Here is a 16,193-nt window from a genome sequence, read left to right as displayed (position 1 = left end):
GCCGCTTTCTCTAACATTGCTATCCCTCTACTTTCTTTTGATTAATGCTGTGTTGTCTGCAGCCTTGAGCTTTCAACCTGCTGCTATTGCTGTATTTAAAACGAGTGCCATATATGTATTGGGATCATGTTTTAAATCCGCTCTGCCCTTCTGTCTTGTGACTGGTGGTTTTGGTCATTTACATGTAATGTGCTCGCTGATGTGTAAGATGTAGCCTGATGATCTGCTGCTCTGTTTTCTGCTTGTTCCCGTCTCCTTTTCCTCACTTTCAGTGATTACCCGGGCGGTTGTTCAAATTCTATTTTTATCTATATTTTGTGAGTGTTTCTCTGAATGGCCCCCTTTTTTAGTGGCTGCTCTGGGAATTACATTCTATTTACACAGATCATTACCACCCTCTACAGGTATGCTTGTTTTGCCAGTTTGGTCCAAGTGCACAGATTTTACCTCCACTGACATTCATTGACTCCTACTGGCTCTTAAGAAGCCCCAGTGGCACCGTGGCTAAGGACTCGGCTGCTCCCCAAACAGTCAGCTGCTCTGCAGGAGGGAGATGGGGCAGGCTGTAGCTGGATTGAGTCACCCCCCCGCCCCCCCCAGACCTGTGAGGCGGCCTAGGGTCACTGGGTCAGAATGGGCTTGATGGCAGGGCTGTTCTGGACTTCCTCCCACTCCAAGCACAGGGGCCTTGAAGGTGGCCACTGCACACATGTAGCTGCCCTGTCCACTGCAAGCCTCAAGCAACATTTGGAGAGTCTACTGCTCATGCCCACGCTGGCTTCGGAGCATTGCCTTCCTTCTTTCTGCCGCCTGAAAAGGGCTTTTTAATTTTCCTTTTTCGTTTAGCCAAGTCCCATTAGCCGTGCTAGCTGTGCTCTTGAGGCTGGTTTGTCGTGACCAGTATTCTTTATCTGAGAGTCCTGACTCCCCTTGGATTCTGAAGGATGCCGAATTCTGGGCGGACACTTCTTGCAGCGCTTGAAAAGCATTTTGTCACTTCCTTCTGTCCCTTCTACACACGCCGCAGTGTTTCTCTGACTGCCTCCTTGCTGGCTCTAGTTTATCGTTTAGTTCAGAGGTTGGGTTGGTGTGCCCGGCATTGGTGTCTCTGGATTCATCCTGCTGGGGTCGGATGCTGCTCAGCTCTGATGCCCTTACGTCTTTGTCTTCTGACATGCTTTGAAAGCTCTCTCCACAGGGCCTCTGGAGGAGCACTTGTCCTGCCGCACGTTTGCTCCCTCTGCCGGGGCTCTGATGACGCACAGCAGGTTGTGGTTATGATCCCTTGTGGTTCTGCTGGATAGTGTCAGCCCCATTTATTTTTGTTGCTCAGATAAGTCAAATTCTACGGATCTGTCTTCAAATCCACCCATTCTTTCTTTCTTTTTAAATAAAACATCTTATCAGAGGCTCTTACAACTCTTATAGCCATCCATACATCCATTGTATCAAGCACATTTGCACATAAGTTGCCATTTTCAAAACATTTGCTTTCTACTTGAGCCCTTGGTATCAGTTCCTCTTGTTTCCTCCCTCCCCAACCTCATGACCCCTTGATAAATTATTATTTTCATATCTTATTCCATCTGCTGCCTCCCTTCACCAACATTTCTGCTGTTTGTCCCCCTGGGTAGGGGGCATTTATATGTTGATAATTGTGATTGGTTCTCCCTTTCTCCCCACCTTCCCCCTACCCGTATGATATCGCTGTTCCCATTACCGTATCTGAGGGGTTTATCTGTCCTAGATTCCGTGTGTAAGGTAGACCTGGGGTCATGACATTGGGTGGGGTTGAGGGGGAGCCTCAAAAACCCAGAGGAAGGTTGTGTGTTCCGTCGGTTCCACCCATCCTTTCTTTCTGCTTTCTGGCAACTGCTAAGCCCATCCACTGAGTTTTAAAATTTTATAATGGCTGTGTTTTTCCAGTTCTAACATTTCCCCTTGGCTCTTCTTTTGATTTCCTGTTTTCTGACTGAGAGTTGATGGCTCCCTGGTTTCAGGTATCCTCAGAATCACTTACTGACCTGCTGGTGCTGCTGCTGGACATTTTGTCAAATTATTGTTAGCCTCCCTCTCATTTCTGGGTTGGCATTGATTTCCCCTCAGATCACCTAGTTCTGGATCGTGAGTGATGTTTATTGAAACTGGGCATTTAAGGTGCTAGATCTGGTTGGCTGGTCATCTCTGGTACCATGGTGGTCCCTGCTCATGACTGCTGGCAGGGTGTGTGTATTGAAATCCAGCTTCCCGAAGGGGGCTTCTCATGACTGCTGGAGGGTTGGCCGACAGCCTCCTTGCTGACCCCGCTGAGGTGGTGGTGGAGGCAGGAGTCCAATCTCATTAGGGCCTCTTCTGGGACCTTCCAGTGTGGGAGTTGGGGTGCCTTGTTACCAACATGTGAGAGTCAGTCCAGGCAGCTCATGGGGTCCCACAGCCATTGGAAGTGAGGTCTCATTGCCACCTCATGAGGCTGAGAGTCCTGGTCTAGCTTTCTCTGGCAGCACCCCAGTGGGGGTGCGGGGGGCCCTGTTTTAGCTGGGAGAGGGTAGCACTCCAGGGTCCCCGCCAGGCCAGGGGTCTGAATTTCCTGTGGTGTTTGGCAGGAGAGAGGGGCAATCTGGATTTTCTGTCTCTCTGGGCTGCTCATTCCTTACGCTACTGTGAGCTGGTTTCTCTTGGGCCCCCTGTCTCCCTCTCCTTAAGAAACATTTCTTTGCCCTCCCCCCTCCACCCTGGGCACTCTTTTCTTCCTTGATCCCCACAAGATATGGGAACCTCCTTCCCATGCCTCTGCCTTCCATGACCTCCAGCCACGGCTGGAGGTCTGACCCACTCAAGAGAGGCAGGGCCCCCTCTCTCAGGCTCCCCTTCCTGAGTGGGAGGGCTGTAGCCATCCCGCTGCACTGAGCAAGGCAGCACCTCAAACAACTTTCCATGTCATGCTTCCCCTCCCCACCACCAACACACACACACACACACACACACACTCACACACACGGGAGGAGGGACTCCAAGCTCTGGGGACTTTTCCCCTGAAGCCTTTGGTCTTTCGGAGTGGCTGGCTCCTCTAACTCCACATCTGAGACCAAAAGAGAGCCAGGGCCCAGCCGGCGCTGTCCAGCCTGACCTGCTGCTCCCTCCTTCCTGACTTTCAGCCTCTCAGGCTCTCTGCTCCTCTTTCCAATCCAAAGCGCAAGCTGGGTCTGGTTGTGAATGCCAGTCACATCTGGGGTGGTTTAACTTAATCCAGCGATAGATTCCTCCACCAGCTGTTAGCGCTGCGAGCAGGACAGGAGGCCCACAGACCTCACAGGATCCTGGGGTAGCCACGACCTGGTCATGTTCCCTGGGCCCTCTGCCCAAGGTCATCTCCCAGCCAGAGCTGCGTGCTGGGCGCCCCCCAGGGCGAGACACCTCGTCCGTCCACCCTCAACCTGCCCTCCATGGTGGGGGGACTGCGAGGTTCTAAGGTGGGGCTGTGATGGGGTTCCAAGGAGATCTGTTACCTTTTCTGTCACCAGCTGCTCCTTCGTAGCTTCGGGGGCCAGGAAGAACGCATTGTAGGCACCTGAGAGAGGGCCCCAGGTTGGGGTCAGTTTGGCTATCAGCAAACTTGGGGTGCACAGCCCCTGGTGAGCCTCATACGCACCGTCGTCAGGGGGTGCCCCGAAGAGCACAGTGCCGTCCTTGGCCACCAGCACGGAATCCAGGCACAGGTAGGCTGCGGGACAGGGTGGTGATAGTCAGGGGCTTCTTTCCTGAGGGCTAGGGCTGGGGGCCACCAGGCACACTGCCCGGGCCCCACCTTTCCCCCCAGTAGCCACCAGCATCGCCCCCAGACTGAAAGAAGTGAAGTCCGTGAGAGGTAGCAGGCTGAGAGACAGGCTCTGTTCCCGAGCTGCCCCAGAGGCCAGGGAGGGCCCACACAGCTGCCTCTTTCACCAGCCCAGTGGGGGGACCCCTGGGGGCCACATGGCTGCTGTGTGCTCTGAGCTCAGTGGGAACAGACTAAAGCATGACAAGGGGACAGTGGGCGGCCAGGTGACCAATGGCTGTGAGTCCACAACACCCTTCCCCACCCCGCCCATCCTGACAAAACCCGTTGGGTCGCCCGATGGCCGGGCATTGGTAACTAGTGCTCACCTCCTTGAGGATGGCGCTCCTGGCGCGGCCACAGTAGGGCTGTTGACTTAAAGGAGGTGAGAGCCTTTCCCGATGCCCTTGACCCCTCCACCCCTTCGCCATCTTGGGCCCATGTGTCAGACATAGCCCCACCCTCAGGTGGCAGTGGGGGGCACCGGGACATGGGGGCGGGCAAGGGTGGGCACCTGGGAACTGGATGTAGGTCTGCAGGGTGTGCAGACTCTCGTGGCAGAGTGCCCACAGCTCGTACTCCCGGAAGGGCCGGCCAAGCTTCACCAAGAGTTCCTGCAGGCTCACCCACTGTGGGGAGGGGTGTGATCAGGCCGGGAGGCCCGGCCCCCAGCAGGAAACAGTCCCTGGACTGGAAGGGAGTTCAGCTTGATGGCTGCTCCCCAGTCTGAAGCTGCAGGCTCGGGATGCTCCAGCACATGGCTGTGTGGAGGGTCCCAGCAGCCAGTGGCCTCCCTTCACTGCCTGCATGGTCCCTGCCCCCCACAGCCAGGGTGGCACTAGCACCAGCATCTGTGTCAGGCTGTCAGCGTGGTGTCCTGAAGCTGGCCCTGCCCCGAAAGGCCCAGGATGTGTCCTCTGAGGGAGCTCAGGGGAGGGTGCTGCCTTCAAGCCCCTCGCTCCAATGATCACTTCACCCCCTTAGTGGGGAGCCAGGCAGGAGGCAGGGCTGGCTTCACTCTCCCCACCCCCCACTCCCAATCTGGGTCCCGGTGACCTCCTTATAGGGGAGCAGGCGAGCCGGGCAGGGGGCTACTGAATGCTTCCTGGGCAGGAGGACCTCAGCCCCACTTCTGGGCTGTCCCCAAGGACAGGACAGTGGCTGAGGCAGCTCACAGATACTGGAAAGGAAGTCATGCCTGGGGATGGTGGACGTTTAGGTCCGATGGCCAAGCAGCAGCAACCAGGCCCCAGCCAAACAGCTCCGCCTGACAGACTAGCGGGACTCCTGCTGGGCTCCCGCTGGATGACTAACCCAGGAAGCCCCTGCTTATTCCCCTGAACCCCCCCCCGCCCCACCCCCGAGACCCAAATGTGCCCACCAAGCACAGAACTATGAAACAGCCCTGGGTGGGGGGCTGTAGGCTGTAACATAAGGGGAGTGGGTGCGACAGCCATCCAGACTGCAACCATGGCTTCCTTCAGCACCCGAACTGAGACCAGTGGGGGCATAGCCACACGGGCGTCAGGACCCGGAGCATAAGGCTCCCCAACCCCAACCCCAATCCCCAGTGGGAAGGCAGCCACCTACCTGCTCTGGGGCGGCGTCTCCTGGCTGACCAGCTCCTCCTGGAATGCCCACCAGGCTGCAGAGAGCCCCAGGGTCTCCATCTGTGTCTCTGGGGCCCATGGGACCAGGTAGGAGGCTGTCCTTGGCAGGGCCCTGGCCATGGCAGGTCAGTGCTCTGTCTGGCTTTGAGGGCCCCTCTTTAGGGGGGTCAGCTGTCCCTCCCTGGCTAGGGCCTCCGAGCCCTGTGCCACCGCTTGGAGCAGTCCCTGTCCCAGCTGGCCTGTCCCTGCGGCCCCCCGTGCCTTGAGCCTCGTCCTCGGGCCACAGTCTGTCCTTGGGCAGTGCCCTGCAGCCCACAAAGCCATTCTGCCCCTCAGACAAGCTCTTCCTGCAGTCAGCGGCAGGGAACAGTGAGGATGTGGGCAGCTGGCTTCTGGTCAGCGACAGGCACAGGGGGCTGGCCTCGGGCCCCTCCACCAGGAGCCTCGGGAAGGTCTTTGCCTTCTTCAGGCGGCTCCTCCTAAGCAGGCCATGGTCCAGATCTCCTAGGGGCCCCCTTGTGTCCAGCAGGAGGCCAGCCAGACGCTCAGAGCAGGGTGCCTGCCCGTCCGGGCTCTCACCATTCCTCACTGGTGCTAAGAGCAGGGGCTTTGGGGGTGGGGGGCGGCTACTCCCACTCCAGCTGGCCTCCTGTTCCAGGCTGCTGGAGGCCCCCACAGGCAGGCCTTGGTCGATGCCTCGCTCGCCGTTCTGCCCCTTGGACCCCGAGCTTCTGGGTGCAAATCGCCCCCTCCAGGCATTTTCACTGATCTCTGTGTGGGGAAAGCAGGTTCACCACTGTGAGCACGTACTGGCTGCTCCCTCCACTCCAGTGCCAGCCCCAGGGATGGCCACTTGCTCTCTCATTAATCAGCACATCAGTAATTAGTGAGGCCCTGCGGGCTCTCTCAGGTCAGACAGAGTTTCCCACTGGGCTTCCTCTGGGCCCAAGCAAATGAGCGGTGTCCCTGAGGAAGCACATGCATGTCTGTCACCACTGCACAGTTGGCCCCCATAGGGACAGTCAGCCCTGAGCTCTCTGTCATCCTCTGTAGCCTGTTCTTCACACAATGGCAGTGTATCACTCCCCAATCCACTCCAGCATGTTGGAGTATGCAATCCATGTTCATGTGTGTGTGAATGTGCATGTCAGTGTGCACATGTGTGAATCCACAGGTCTGTGTTTCTAGGTGTTTGTGTGTATATGTGTCTGTATTCATGGGTGTATGTAAGTGATGATATGGATATCTGAGTATATCTATGTGCACAAGTGTGTGTATCTATGGGTCTTTGCTTGAATGTACATGTGTGTTCATGGATCCCTGTATACCTGTGAATGGTATGTGTGCACAGGTCTTTGTATGCCTGTGGATGTGTACACATGTTTGTGCCTGAGCACCATGAGCCTGCATATGTGCATATGCCTGTGTGTACATGTGTGTGCATGTGTGCACTTGCCTGTGTACATATGTGTGTGTGCATGCACATAGGCCTATATGTATACATGCTCTTGTGTATAGATGCATAGGTCTGTGTGTGCATAGGCCTGCATTTATGTACACATGGATGAGCTTGTGTGCACATGTAGGTGCATATGTGTGGATCGGTGGCTGGATCTATTCAGGAGCTTGTGTGTGTACATGTGTGTATTTGTGGACAGGCCTTTATGCACATATGTGTGTGCACAGGTGCATGTGTGCACGCTCACCTTGCAGGGCTCCGAAGGACTCGATGGAGAGCACCCTCCTCCCGACAGCTGAGAGGCTGCAGCACAGGTGACAGGAGGACACGCTCTTCATCCTTTCTTCACACAGTGCGATGATGCTCTGGGGACACGGCCAGGTGCAGGCCACTCAGGACACCCTCCCGCCTAGGACTGCTGTTTGCTGATGCAGAAAGGAGTGCATGCAACCCCCCTCCCCCAAACAATCTACTCAGCCTCCCATCTCAGACACATGGAGCAGCTGGAAACCTTGTGGGGAGCCAGATGGCTCACCCCCCAGTTCCAGGGGAGCATCCGTGGGGGTGGGGGGTATGGCTCACCTCCAGGGCAGGCCGATCCCCTGGCTTCTCCGCCTGCATCCGGTTTAGCAGTGCTTCCAGGTCGGCGCTCAGCTTGGGCTCAGGCTCAGGTACATACTCCATGGCTGCCTTCAGCGTGGCCCCCAGGGAGTAGATGTGGCCCTGCAGGGACCCGGGCTCCAGTCAGTGCTGGGCAATGCCAGCCAAGGACTGGCCCCACCGGCCCTCTGGGACTGGCCGACTGGGCTCTGGGAACCACAGTGACTGAGAAGTCCAGATTTTCTCTAAGGTTCTGGTGGATCCTGCTCCATTTATCCTCTCATTCTCTCTATTGGTAGTGCGTGCACGGGACACGACAGCTCCGGGAGCTGCAGCAGGTCCTGGGCCTGTGTGTAGACACCAACAACGGGCTCCCGGTGAGCAGATGTGGAGGCAGGAGGGGGGCAGGATGGCCACTGTCACACCACCTCTGCCCAGTGCCTTGCTGCCCCTAGCCAGCACATAGCAATGAGGAGGAGGAGCTGGAGGCATAGCATTTAGACAGGAGGGGAGAATGCTTCCTTCTGGAATTTGATTAGTTCAATAAAGCGAAGTGCATGGCGACATGATTGGGGATAGTCAAGTGATTGAGCAGTCTGGCAGGTACAAGATTAAGCCATGCAAGTGAGCTGCCTTTCTCTAGACTGGCAGTGGACAAGCGGGCAATGTGCTTCAAAAGGTGCCCCCTGGGGCAGAGTCAGGAAACCACCAGCTCCGGGAATAGGTCTAGTATGCGCACTCAGTTCTCCTGAGTGAGAAACCTTAAAAGGTGATTAAAAACATCAAGCAGGACAGAAAGCCAAACTTCAAGTTCTGTGCTGTCTTCCAGGGACCTCCGGGGGGCTTGAACCTCCAAACTTTCAGTGAGCATGAGAGACTCCTGCCATCATGGCCCACTAGAGCCTACTGAAGGAGCCCCAGTGGTGTGGTGGTGAGTTGGGCTGAGATCTGCATGGCCTGCAGTTCAAAACCACCAGCAGCGTCTTGGGAGAAAGACTGGGCTTTCTCCTCTTGATGTTGACAGCCGTGGAAACCCAGAGGGTCACTTGGAACCAGCACTGACTGGGTGGCAGGGAGAGGCCTCACACACATACCTTCAGTGACATAGTGGCTTCAGAGCCACCGCTGGGCTGCAAAATGTAAGGTCAGCTGCTGGATTCTATAAGCTGCTCCTCCAGAGAAAGATGAAGCTTTCGACTCCCATACAGAGCTAGTTTTGGGAAACCTACAGGGGCAGTTCTACCCTGTCCTACATGAGTTGGTCTTGGTTGGCTCAGTGAGTTTTAGTTTTTTGAGAACCCATACAAGTAAAAACTCAAAAGCTGCTCAACTCTTAAAATGTTGGAGAACTCCTGCCTGGAGGAACAGGAAAAGACAGACGGCAGAGCAGCTGGCCCTGTGCAGGACAGGCCAATCCCTGCAGGGAGCAGAGAGGTGTGTGGGAGGGCCGGGACTCAGGCCAGCCCCCACCAGTGAGCGAGGTGCTTCCCTTACATTAGCTGTAGTGAATCCGCACTCCAGGCCCCAGGCTCGACGTGGTGACAAGCTGCACCGTGTGGGCACAGCTCAGTTGTCGCCCCCAGTGGGAGAGGCACTGGGGGGGCCCACATACCCGGTGGCCAGTACCTTGCCAGGTGCAGGTGTCCCACTCACCTCAAAAGTGTTCCCAGTCACATCAAACTCTGGGGGAACAAAGGCACCCTCAGGGTCATCTAGGGAAGAAAAGAGAGCTCTGCTTACAGCTGTGCTCTGAAGCACAGCGAGGGGGTTGTGAAAGGGCTGGGCAGAGAGTGACCCCCAGTTCTGGCCACTGTCCCATCGCCCCCTGTTGGAGGGGAATCGGTTTTACCGGGGAGACTCCCTCCCTCCCTGGCAGACAGGTGAGATTCCAAACCCCCCATTGATTGCGGGAGAGTGAAGCTAGATTCCCGGGGGTGGGGGTGGGGGGGGTGGGGGGGGGCTGGGACCGGAGCCCACTGCAGGAATGGCAGGCTCCTCCCATCTAGGCCCTCCGTGCCCAGGCAGTGCACAGGGAGCAGCTGCCACCCGCTGGCTCCCAAGTCCGTCCTGCCTGAGGCCCCTGGGACCCTCAACTCCACCCCCACCCCGCCCTCAGCACTCCTCTTTCCCATCCGTGCTCCCGCCCTCAGCACTCCTCTTTCCCATCCGTGCTCTGCCCACAACCTCTCCATCTGCCCTTGGCCCCGCCCCTTTCATATCCCTCTGCCTCCTTCCAAGCCCCTGGCCCTGCCCATGCCCCTGTGCCCCGCTCATCCCACCCACACCGCTCAGGTTCGCCTTCTACCCCTATCCCCTCCCCATGCCACACCCATTAGTCTTACCTAGAGCCCCTCCACCTACCGACCTCACCAACCCTGCCCTTGCCCTCCACCCCACGCTCTGCTCCGCCCAGCTCACAGCCCCATTCCACTCTCCCTCGTCCACAGCTCTGCCCCCGCCGCCCGGCCCCGCCACGTAGTCCGCTGACCGCTGAGCTGCTCCATGAAGCACACGTTCCCGCTCGTGTTGAAGGCCAGCGTGTCCGGCGTGATGCAGAGAGTCCGGAAGATGGCCGAGTGCGCTACGCTCCGCATGGACAGGCAGCACTCCCGGCACACGGCCCAGGCCTCCTGCTCTCGGAGGCCGCTGTCCCGCAGGGAGAGGATGTCGGCCAGGGACACGTTCTCCTGCCAAGACAGGCCGGGCTGGAGCGGCTGCGAGGGGGCCTCCCCGGGGCATGCCACTCCGCAGGGCCATGGAGGCCATTGCTGGCACATGGTGCTGGGAACTGGGCTTGAGGCTTGTGTGTCTTGCGGCGATGGAAGCTGGCTGTTTGTTGGCTGCCGCTGTGGCTGGCATCACTCCTAGACTGACTGTCCACACCCTGAACCCAGCACTCAGACCCCCACTCACACAGGTGCATGCAGCCATGTGTGAGTCCACCACACAGGACACACCAGCACTTGCCACGTTCAGTCAACACATGTGCACCACATGCTCAACACAAACACAGGCACATGCTTACTTCTGCACACGTGCACTCCCACCCGCCCCAGGCTCAAACATTCCCACTCACACGCAACAGACATTTGGACAAGACCCTCAGCTGGCTGAAGAACGCCTCCCTGGTGTGTTTATATGCATGTGTGAGCATGCACGCATGCACTTACACACGTGCCTATGGACCCCACCTGGAGGGAGCTACAGAGCAGAAAGACAGAGCCGGATGGGGGTGGGGTGGGGGTGGGGGTGCAGTCAGGAGGATGAGTCCCTGGAGAGTGGGGACTGAAGGGTGGGGATGAGAGTGGGAGGGCAGGGTGGAGGGACCAGTGTAGGGATGAAAATGGGGGTGGTGAGGGTGAGGCAGAGACCCAGCTAAGGACTACTCTTCAAATACAGCCCAGGGCCAGGCCCCGGATGTTGTCCTCTGGTGCTGGGCGGCAAGGACCCCCACAGCCCCAAAGGGATGTGAAACCAGAGACGCACACAGCCAGAACCTGGGGCGTTCCTCAGGACATGGCGTGGCCAAGCTCAGGCTCAGGGGTGTGGGACACTGGGCTGGGGGACGGCGCTGGGCACATCCCAGCCTGTGGTTTCCTCCTCTGAGCCGGGAGCCACTGCAGCCCTTCCAGCCCGTTCTTTGTGAGGAGCGGGGGGCACCTGGCTGGATGTGGGTTGGAGAAGGCTCCTCAGGCCCAAGAATGAAGGGTCTCAGGTCTCTTGAGCTGTGAGTCCCAGTGGGGCCCCAGACTGTGCCTCAAACCCAGAGAATCAAATCCAGGACCAGCACTGAAGCGGGCTACATCCAGGACCCCTGGCTTGCCTGGCTGGCTGCCCAGCCTCCCAAGAGAGCCTCCGCCTGCATCCTCAGGACCAGAAAGTCCCGCCCTTCCTCAGAATGCTTCCAGGCTCAGCTCGAGGGGTCTTGGTTCTGTACACACAGGCATGTGCACACACAAGAAACAGGAATGCACATGCACACTTACATATATGAAACACATGCCTGCATACAGTGCATACACACAGTACACATGCATACAACATGCACCATCCACATGATATACACATACAGCAGACACATGCACATAGTATACACACATAAGCACAAACACATGCATGCTCCCCACAACATGCATACATGGCACACAACACACATGCACACCGAACAAATCACATGTTCATATCCGCACAACATGCATACACATGGCATATACACACACACCACACTACAACACACATGGATGGTTCTAGTCACTGGGAGCGTAGATCAGGAGGGCTGCCCTGGTGAGAGCCGCCTGCACCGGCTGCACTCCCCTCCCCACCCCCATCCCCTGCTGGCCCTGGCCCACATCTCCGGAGCTGCCTGCTGGAGAAGCTGTTGACAAGCATGTGCAGCCCAAAGAGGAACCAGGTCAAGAATGGGCCCAGGGTAGGGGCTCACAGCCGGGGGCGGGGGTGGGGTGAGCACTCACCTTCTCAGGGAAGCCCAGGGCCCACAGGCTCCCATGAGAAGGGGTGAATTTCCACCTGCAGTGCTGCTGGCTCCCTGACCTCCAGGATCTGATAGTGGGAAGGTGGACTTGGCTTATACCCTTTCCAGAAAGGGGATGAGGAATGCAATGGGCCCCCCTTAGAAGCCAAGTTCTAGGGGGTCCTCTTGCCAGACCCGGCCCATGGCTCCAGACTCTGGCCCTGCCTGCTACGTGGATCTCAGCCAGGTGGGCCCTCTTCCTGCATTCCATGGCTCATTTTCTGGGGTGGGTGAGGTGTCAGGTCAGGGACCAGGAAGAGGAGGAAGTCAGGAGTCTGGCCACCATGGCTCCAGCAGACATACCCCATCCCAGCCACATAATGGACACTGACTCCCACCCTTTGGGATTCGGCCTGAGTGAGCCTCACTGCCTGGCAGGTGCAGTGTGCAGGGGCCCAGCTCTGGTCAGATGAGAACAGTGTGGCTTCAGGCTGCTTGCTGGAGCTTAATGGGTCATGGAAGACATGGAAGGGGACGTACTAGGAATGGCAAGGCCAGTGCTTCTAGCAGACGCTGCCTAGCCAGCTGTACTGCCAAGGTACCATGTGCCCAGCATGCACGAGGGCACACAGGCCAGAGGTGTGACACCTCCTACCCTTCAGTTTTCCACCCTGCCCTCATACTAAGACTGCCCACTGTGGAGGCTGCACCCTGGGTATAGACTGCTCCATCCAGCCCAGCCCCCATGTCCCCATCTGGGCACCAGGAGCTAGAAGCCATAGCAGGCATATTCCCTGCAGGGTGGGCAGAGCCCTGGCCTTGCAGAAACCCACCACCCACCCCCCGCTATGCAGAAAGGAGAGTGCTCAGAGGCTGGCTGTTCCCTGTCCTGAGATTCTGGAAGCCCAGCCAGGGCACTCTGTGCCCACAAAGCCTGCACGCAGCTGGTGAGTTCGGTCCCAGAGCCTGAGTCACTTGGCGTGCTCTGAGAACTCACTTGTAGCCAGCTGATGTTGGCCACCTTGAAGCATGCCCCATCTTGCCAACAGACTCTCACCTCCACTGAGACTACCCCCATGCAGTTCGACGCCCAGGCCTTGGCTGGGCACCATATGCTTGCTCCTCTCCAGCTCAGTCCGTTTAATATAGATTCCCCACCAAGCTCTGACAGATGCTCCAGATACCCACTAGCTTCCCTCCGGAAAGGCTTGTAAATAGCCCATGGGGTGCAGAGGGAGTGGCTCTACCTCTGCAGGTCACCCCTGGGGGCTGAGTGTTCCTGAGGTCAGGGACAGGCTCCCACTAGGTCTAGCTCCAGGTCCACAGCAGGTGCCGGGAATGTGCACACAGAAGAGGAAATCCCACTAGCCCTGGGGTTTGGGGATAGGACTGCCTGACTGGTGTCATCCTCATCTCCAAGTGGGTCCTTCTTGGTGACCCCCGCCCCCAGCTGCTTTTCTTGCCCTCCAGCTCCCTGCCTGGTGGCACGTTCCAGCCCTGGTCCCACACCCTATCCTGTGAGCCCCACAGAACTGTCTCCCCATCTCTCTGCCTGTTGGCCCAGCTGCAGGTGGTCAGGCACCTGGCAGGGGTACAATCTGGGGGTCTCCAGCAGGCTGCCAGAGGCGCTTATGCAGTACCACTAGCTGTAGTGGGTGAGCCTAGGGAGATGCCTGGGGCTCAGAGTGTGGGTCCCTCGAGCCAGTTTCCTAAGGAACTGGCAGGGGGAAGGTGCCAATGTCTGCTGCCAACCTTATACCATCACTGGCCTGGCCATAGCACCCCCTGACCATCCTGAGGTCCCCACCTTCTCAACTGCACACTGGTGACTTGAGTCTCCGTGGGGTGCTCTGAGGGAGGGTCTTTGAGGACCTGGGGGGGGTGTCCAACATCTACTTCTTGATCTTGCTTCATGATTAGCTGTTAAAGTGCTAGTCAGCTGTGCCAGGAGCTGCCCTTTGACCTCAGCTTCCTGGCTGGGGGAAGAGGGTGGGGTGCTGCAGGCTCCTCAAACCCCCTGCCTTGTCTTACATAGGGTGGCCTTCCTGCAAGGAACAGAGTCCTCACCGTGGCTCGTTGGACCAGTCTGAGCAGCTTTTGGGCTACTGTGCTCCTGCCCCCGCCCCCCCCCCCGAGCAAGGCCTGGGCAGTGCCTTCCCCAGCAGGGGCACACGAGGTGGGGCAGGGTCCCCCAGACTTACTGCTATAGCCCCAAGTGAAGGAGCCCCCACCCCACTGTGTGCTGCTGGATAAAATAACTCTCCCTCTCTCCAAACAAACACCCCAAATCCACTACCACTGAGTCAATTCTGACTCGGAGCAGCCTTCCACCCATCCCCCATCTCTGAGGCTGGAGAGCCCCCATGAACAGACATTCTCTCTTTGCCCCAGGGAGTGGCCGGAGGGCTGTGAACCTCTGACCCTGTGACTCGCTTCCCACAGAGGTCCTGCCCAGAGGCAGGGATCGTTCCCACCAGCAGAGGACCCCCGAGGAGGGTGGCCAGATAGCCCCACACTCAGGGCCACATGGGCCTGGGTTTAGGCTGACACTGGCCTGGCTATGCCCATGCTGCTAGCCCCACCCCCTGTGCCTGGCACAGAGGGTCCCTTAAGGCCAGGGCCAAGGCACAGAGCAGCTCTGTGACCCACTAGGGTTTGGCTTGTTCCTCGGGAAGCAGGTTTGAAGGGGGAGTTGAAATGACTGTTGGGGAGGTTTTGAAGGCTCCATCGGAGGTGCGGGCACAGCCACAGGTCTGTGTGTCCCCTGGCCTCGCTGCCTTGCAGCTGTCCCTGAGCCAGATCCAGGCCACGGTGGGGGTGGGAGAGCTGCTTTCTTTGCCCTGGCACTAGCTGGGGTGGTGGATAGCAGGCTCCACACCCAGGGGAGTGAACCAGTGCCCCCAGCTCAGAGTGCCATGGCTGTGGGCTTTGTCGGGAACCAGCTGACTCTCCCCCAGGCCTTGGGCCAGTCCTGTCCCCATTTGGAGGGTCTTTGTTGACCCAGAAAAACTTAGAGGAGGGGGCTCTCAGCTGCAGACTTGTAGCACACGAGGGGGCATCTGTTGGGTAACTGGACAGGCCTTCGGGTTCGGACCCCTGGCCTGGGAGACGGCTGTGTCCTCTGGGGGCCCTCCTGTCTACCCCCAGAGCTGATGACTGACCTCAGACTACAGTCTGCGGGGCACTGGGTGAGGGATGGGGGCACTAGAGCAAGCTACCAGGCAGAATCCAACCCAGAGAAACAGGCACACTGGCTGTGGGTTTTTGGCCCAGGCAATGGGCAGGTGTCTGGTGAAGGTGGCTGTGACCTCCTGGAGCCAGGCCTGGTGTTCCCCCCAACCATTAGCTGGAAACAGCCACTGACGCTGGACAATGTGTCCCTTGGGAGCCTATCCCCCGATGGTGGCCCTCCATCATATCTGTTGTTTTGTGTGTCCTGCTGCACAAGGGCCAGTCAAAACTGACCCAGTGTCACTGTCCCCACGTCATCACCAGGAGCCCATCCCTTGGAGCCCAACCCCTGGACCAACTGCCCACCACTCCCTACCGCCCCCCCCCCCCCCCGCGTCCCGCATCCCCTGGCGCCCATCCTCTCACTGAAGATGAGCCCGCTCAGAGGTAGTGGGTAGGGCCCATTCTGTGCCTGTCCCATGGCTAGGACCCCGGTCCTGGGGAGGGGATGGGCAGGGGGAGCTCCCTCTTCCTTCAGGACCTGCCTGGCGCTCCTGGGGCAGGCGGGGCTCACCTCGTCCTCCGGTAGCGTGGGTAGAGGCTGGAAGTCGTAGAAGTCAAGGTCTCTGGCGTCTTCGTCGTAGAAGCCCCCCGAGGCCCGCTCCAAGGCCTGCATGGTGCGCGGGGTCGCAGTCCGGGGCGCGGCGGGCGAGGGCTGGGGCTGGCGGTCAAGCGCTCTCGGGACGCTCGGGGTCGCAGCCTGCGCCGCTCCGCTCGGCCGCTGCCTTTGAGCCCCGGGCTCGCGGGGCTGGGGCTCCGGCTCCCGGCGGCTATGCGCGCCCAGCCGCCATGGCAACGCGGCGCCGCGCCACCGCGGTCGCCTGTCTCCGCCCCCCCCCACCCCGCAGTCTGCCGGGCCCGCCCCCCTGCGACTCCCCTGTGCCCCCTGCACGCACCCCCGCCGCCTGTCGCAGTGCCGCCCCAGGGGGAGGGAGGCGGGCGCGCGCGGCTAGTTCTTACAGGCTGGGGCTGGGGGGGAGCGGGGTGGTGGTGGCGGGAAGGGGTGGA

General features: G+C 58.8%; 1 protein-coding gene across 1 annotated transcript in view; it reads right to left on the bottom strand.

Moving 5' to 3' along the window:
- Positions 1 to 15,801, bottom strand: part of KNDC1 (kinase non-catalytic C-lobe domain containing 1) — a 33,353-nt gene extending 17,552 nt beyond the window's left edge. The window contains exons 1-9 of the mRNA XM_075533491.1: positions 15,700 to 15,801; positions 9,972 to 10,170; positions 9,137 to 9,195; positions 7,466 to 7,606; positions 7,131 to 7,248; positions 5,405 to 6,195; positions 4,329 to 4,443; positions 3,650 to 3,721; positions 3,507 to 3,568 (exon numbers count right to left, since the gene is read on the bottom strand). Coding sequence (XP_075389606.1) covers positions 3,507 to 3,568; positions 3,650 to 3,721; positions 4,329 to 4,443; positions 5,405 to 6,195; positions 7,131 to 7,248; positions 7,466 to 7,606; positions 9,137 to 9,195; positions 9,972 to 10,170; positions 15,700 to 15,801 — 1,659 coding nt within the window. The remainder of the gene's footprint in view (positions 1 to 3,506; positions 3,569 to 3,649; positions 3,722 to 4,328; positions 4,444 to 5,404; positions 6,196 to 7,130; positions 7,249 to 7,465; positions 7,607 to 9,136; positions 9,196 to 9,971; positions 10,171 to 15,699) is intronic.
- Positions 15,802 to 16,193: the final 392 nt, after the last annotated feature.

Source organism: Tenrec ecaudatus, chromosome 16 (genome assembly GCF_050624435.1).
Source record: "Tenrec ecaudatus isolate mTenEca1 chromosome 16, mTenEca1.hap1, whole genome shotgun sequence".
Taxonomy (NCBI): Eukaryota; Metazoa; Chordata; class Mammalia; order Afrosoricida; family Tenrecidae; genus Tenrec; species Tenrec ecaudatus.
This window is presented reverse-complemented; position numbering and strand designations above follow the sequence as displayed.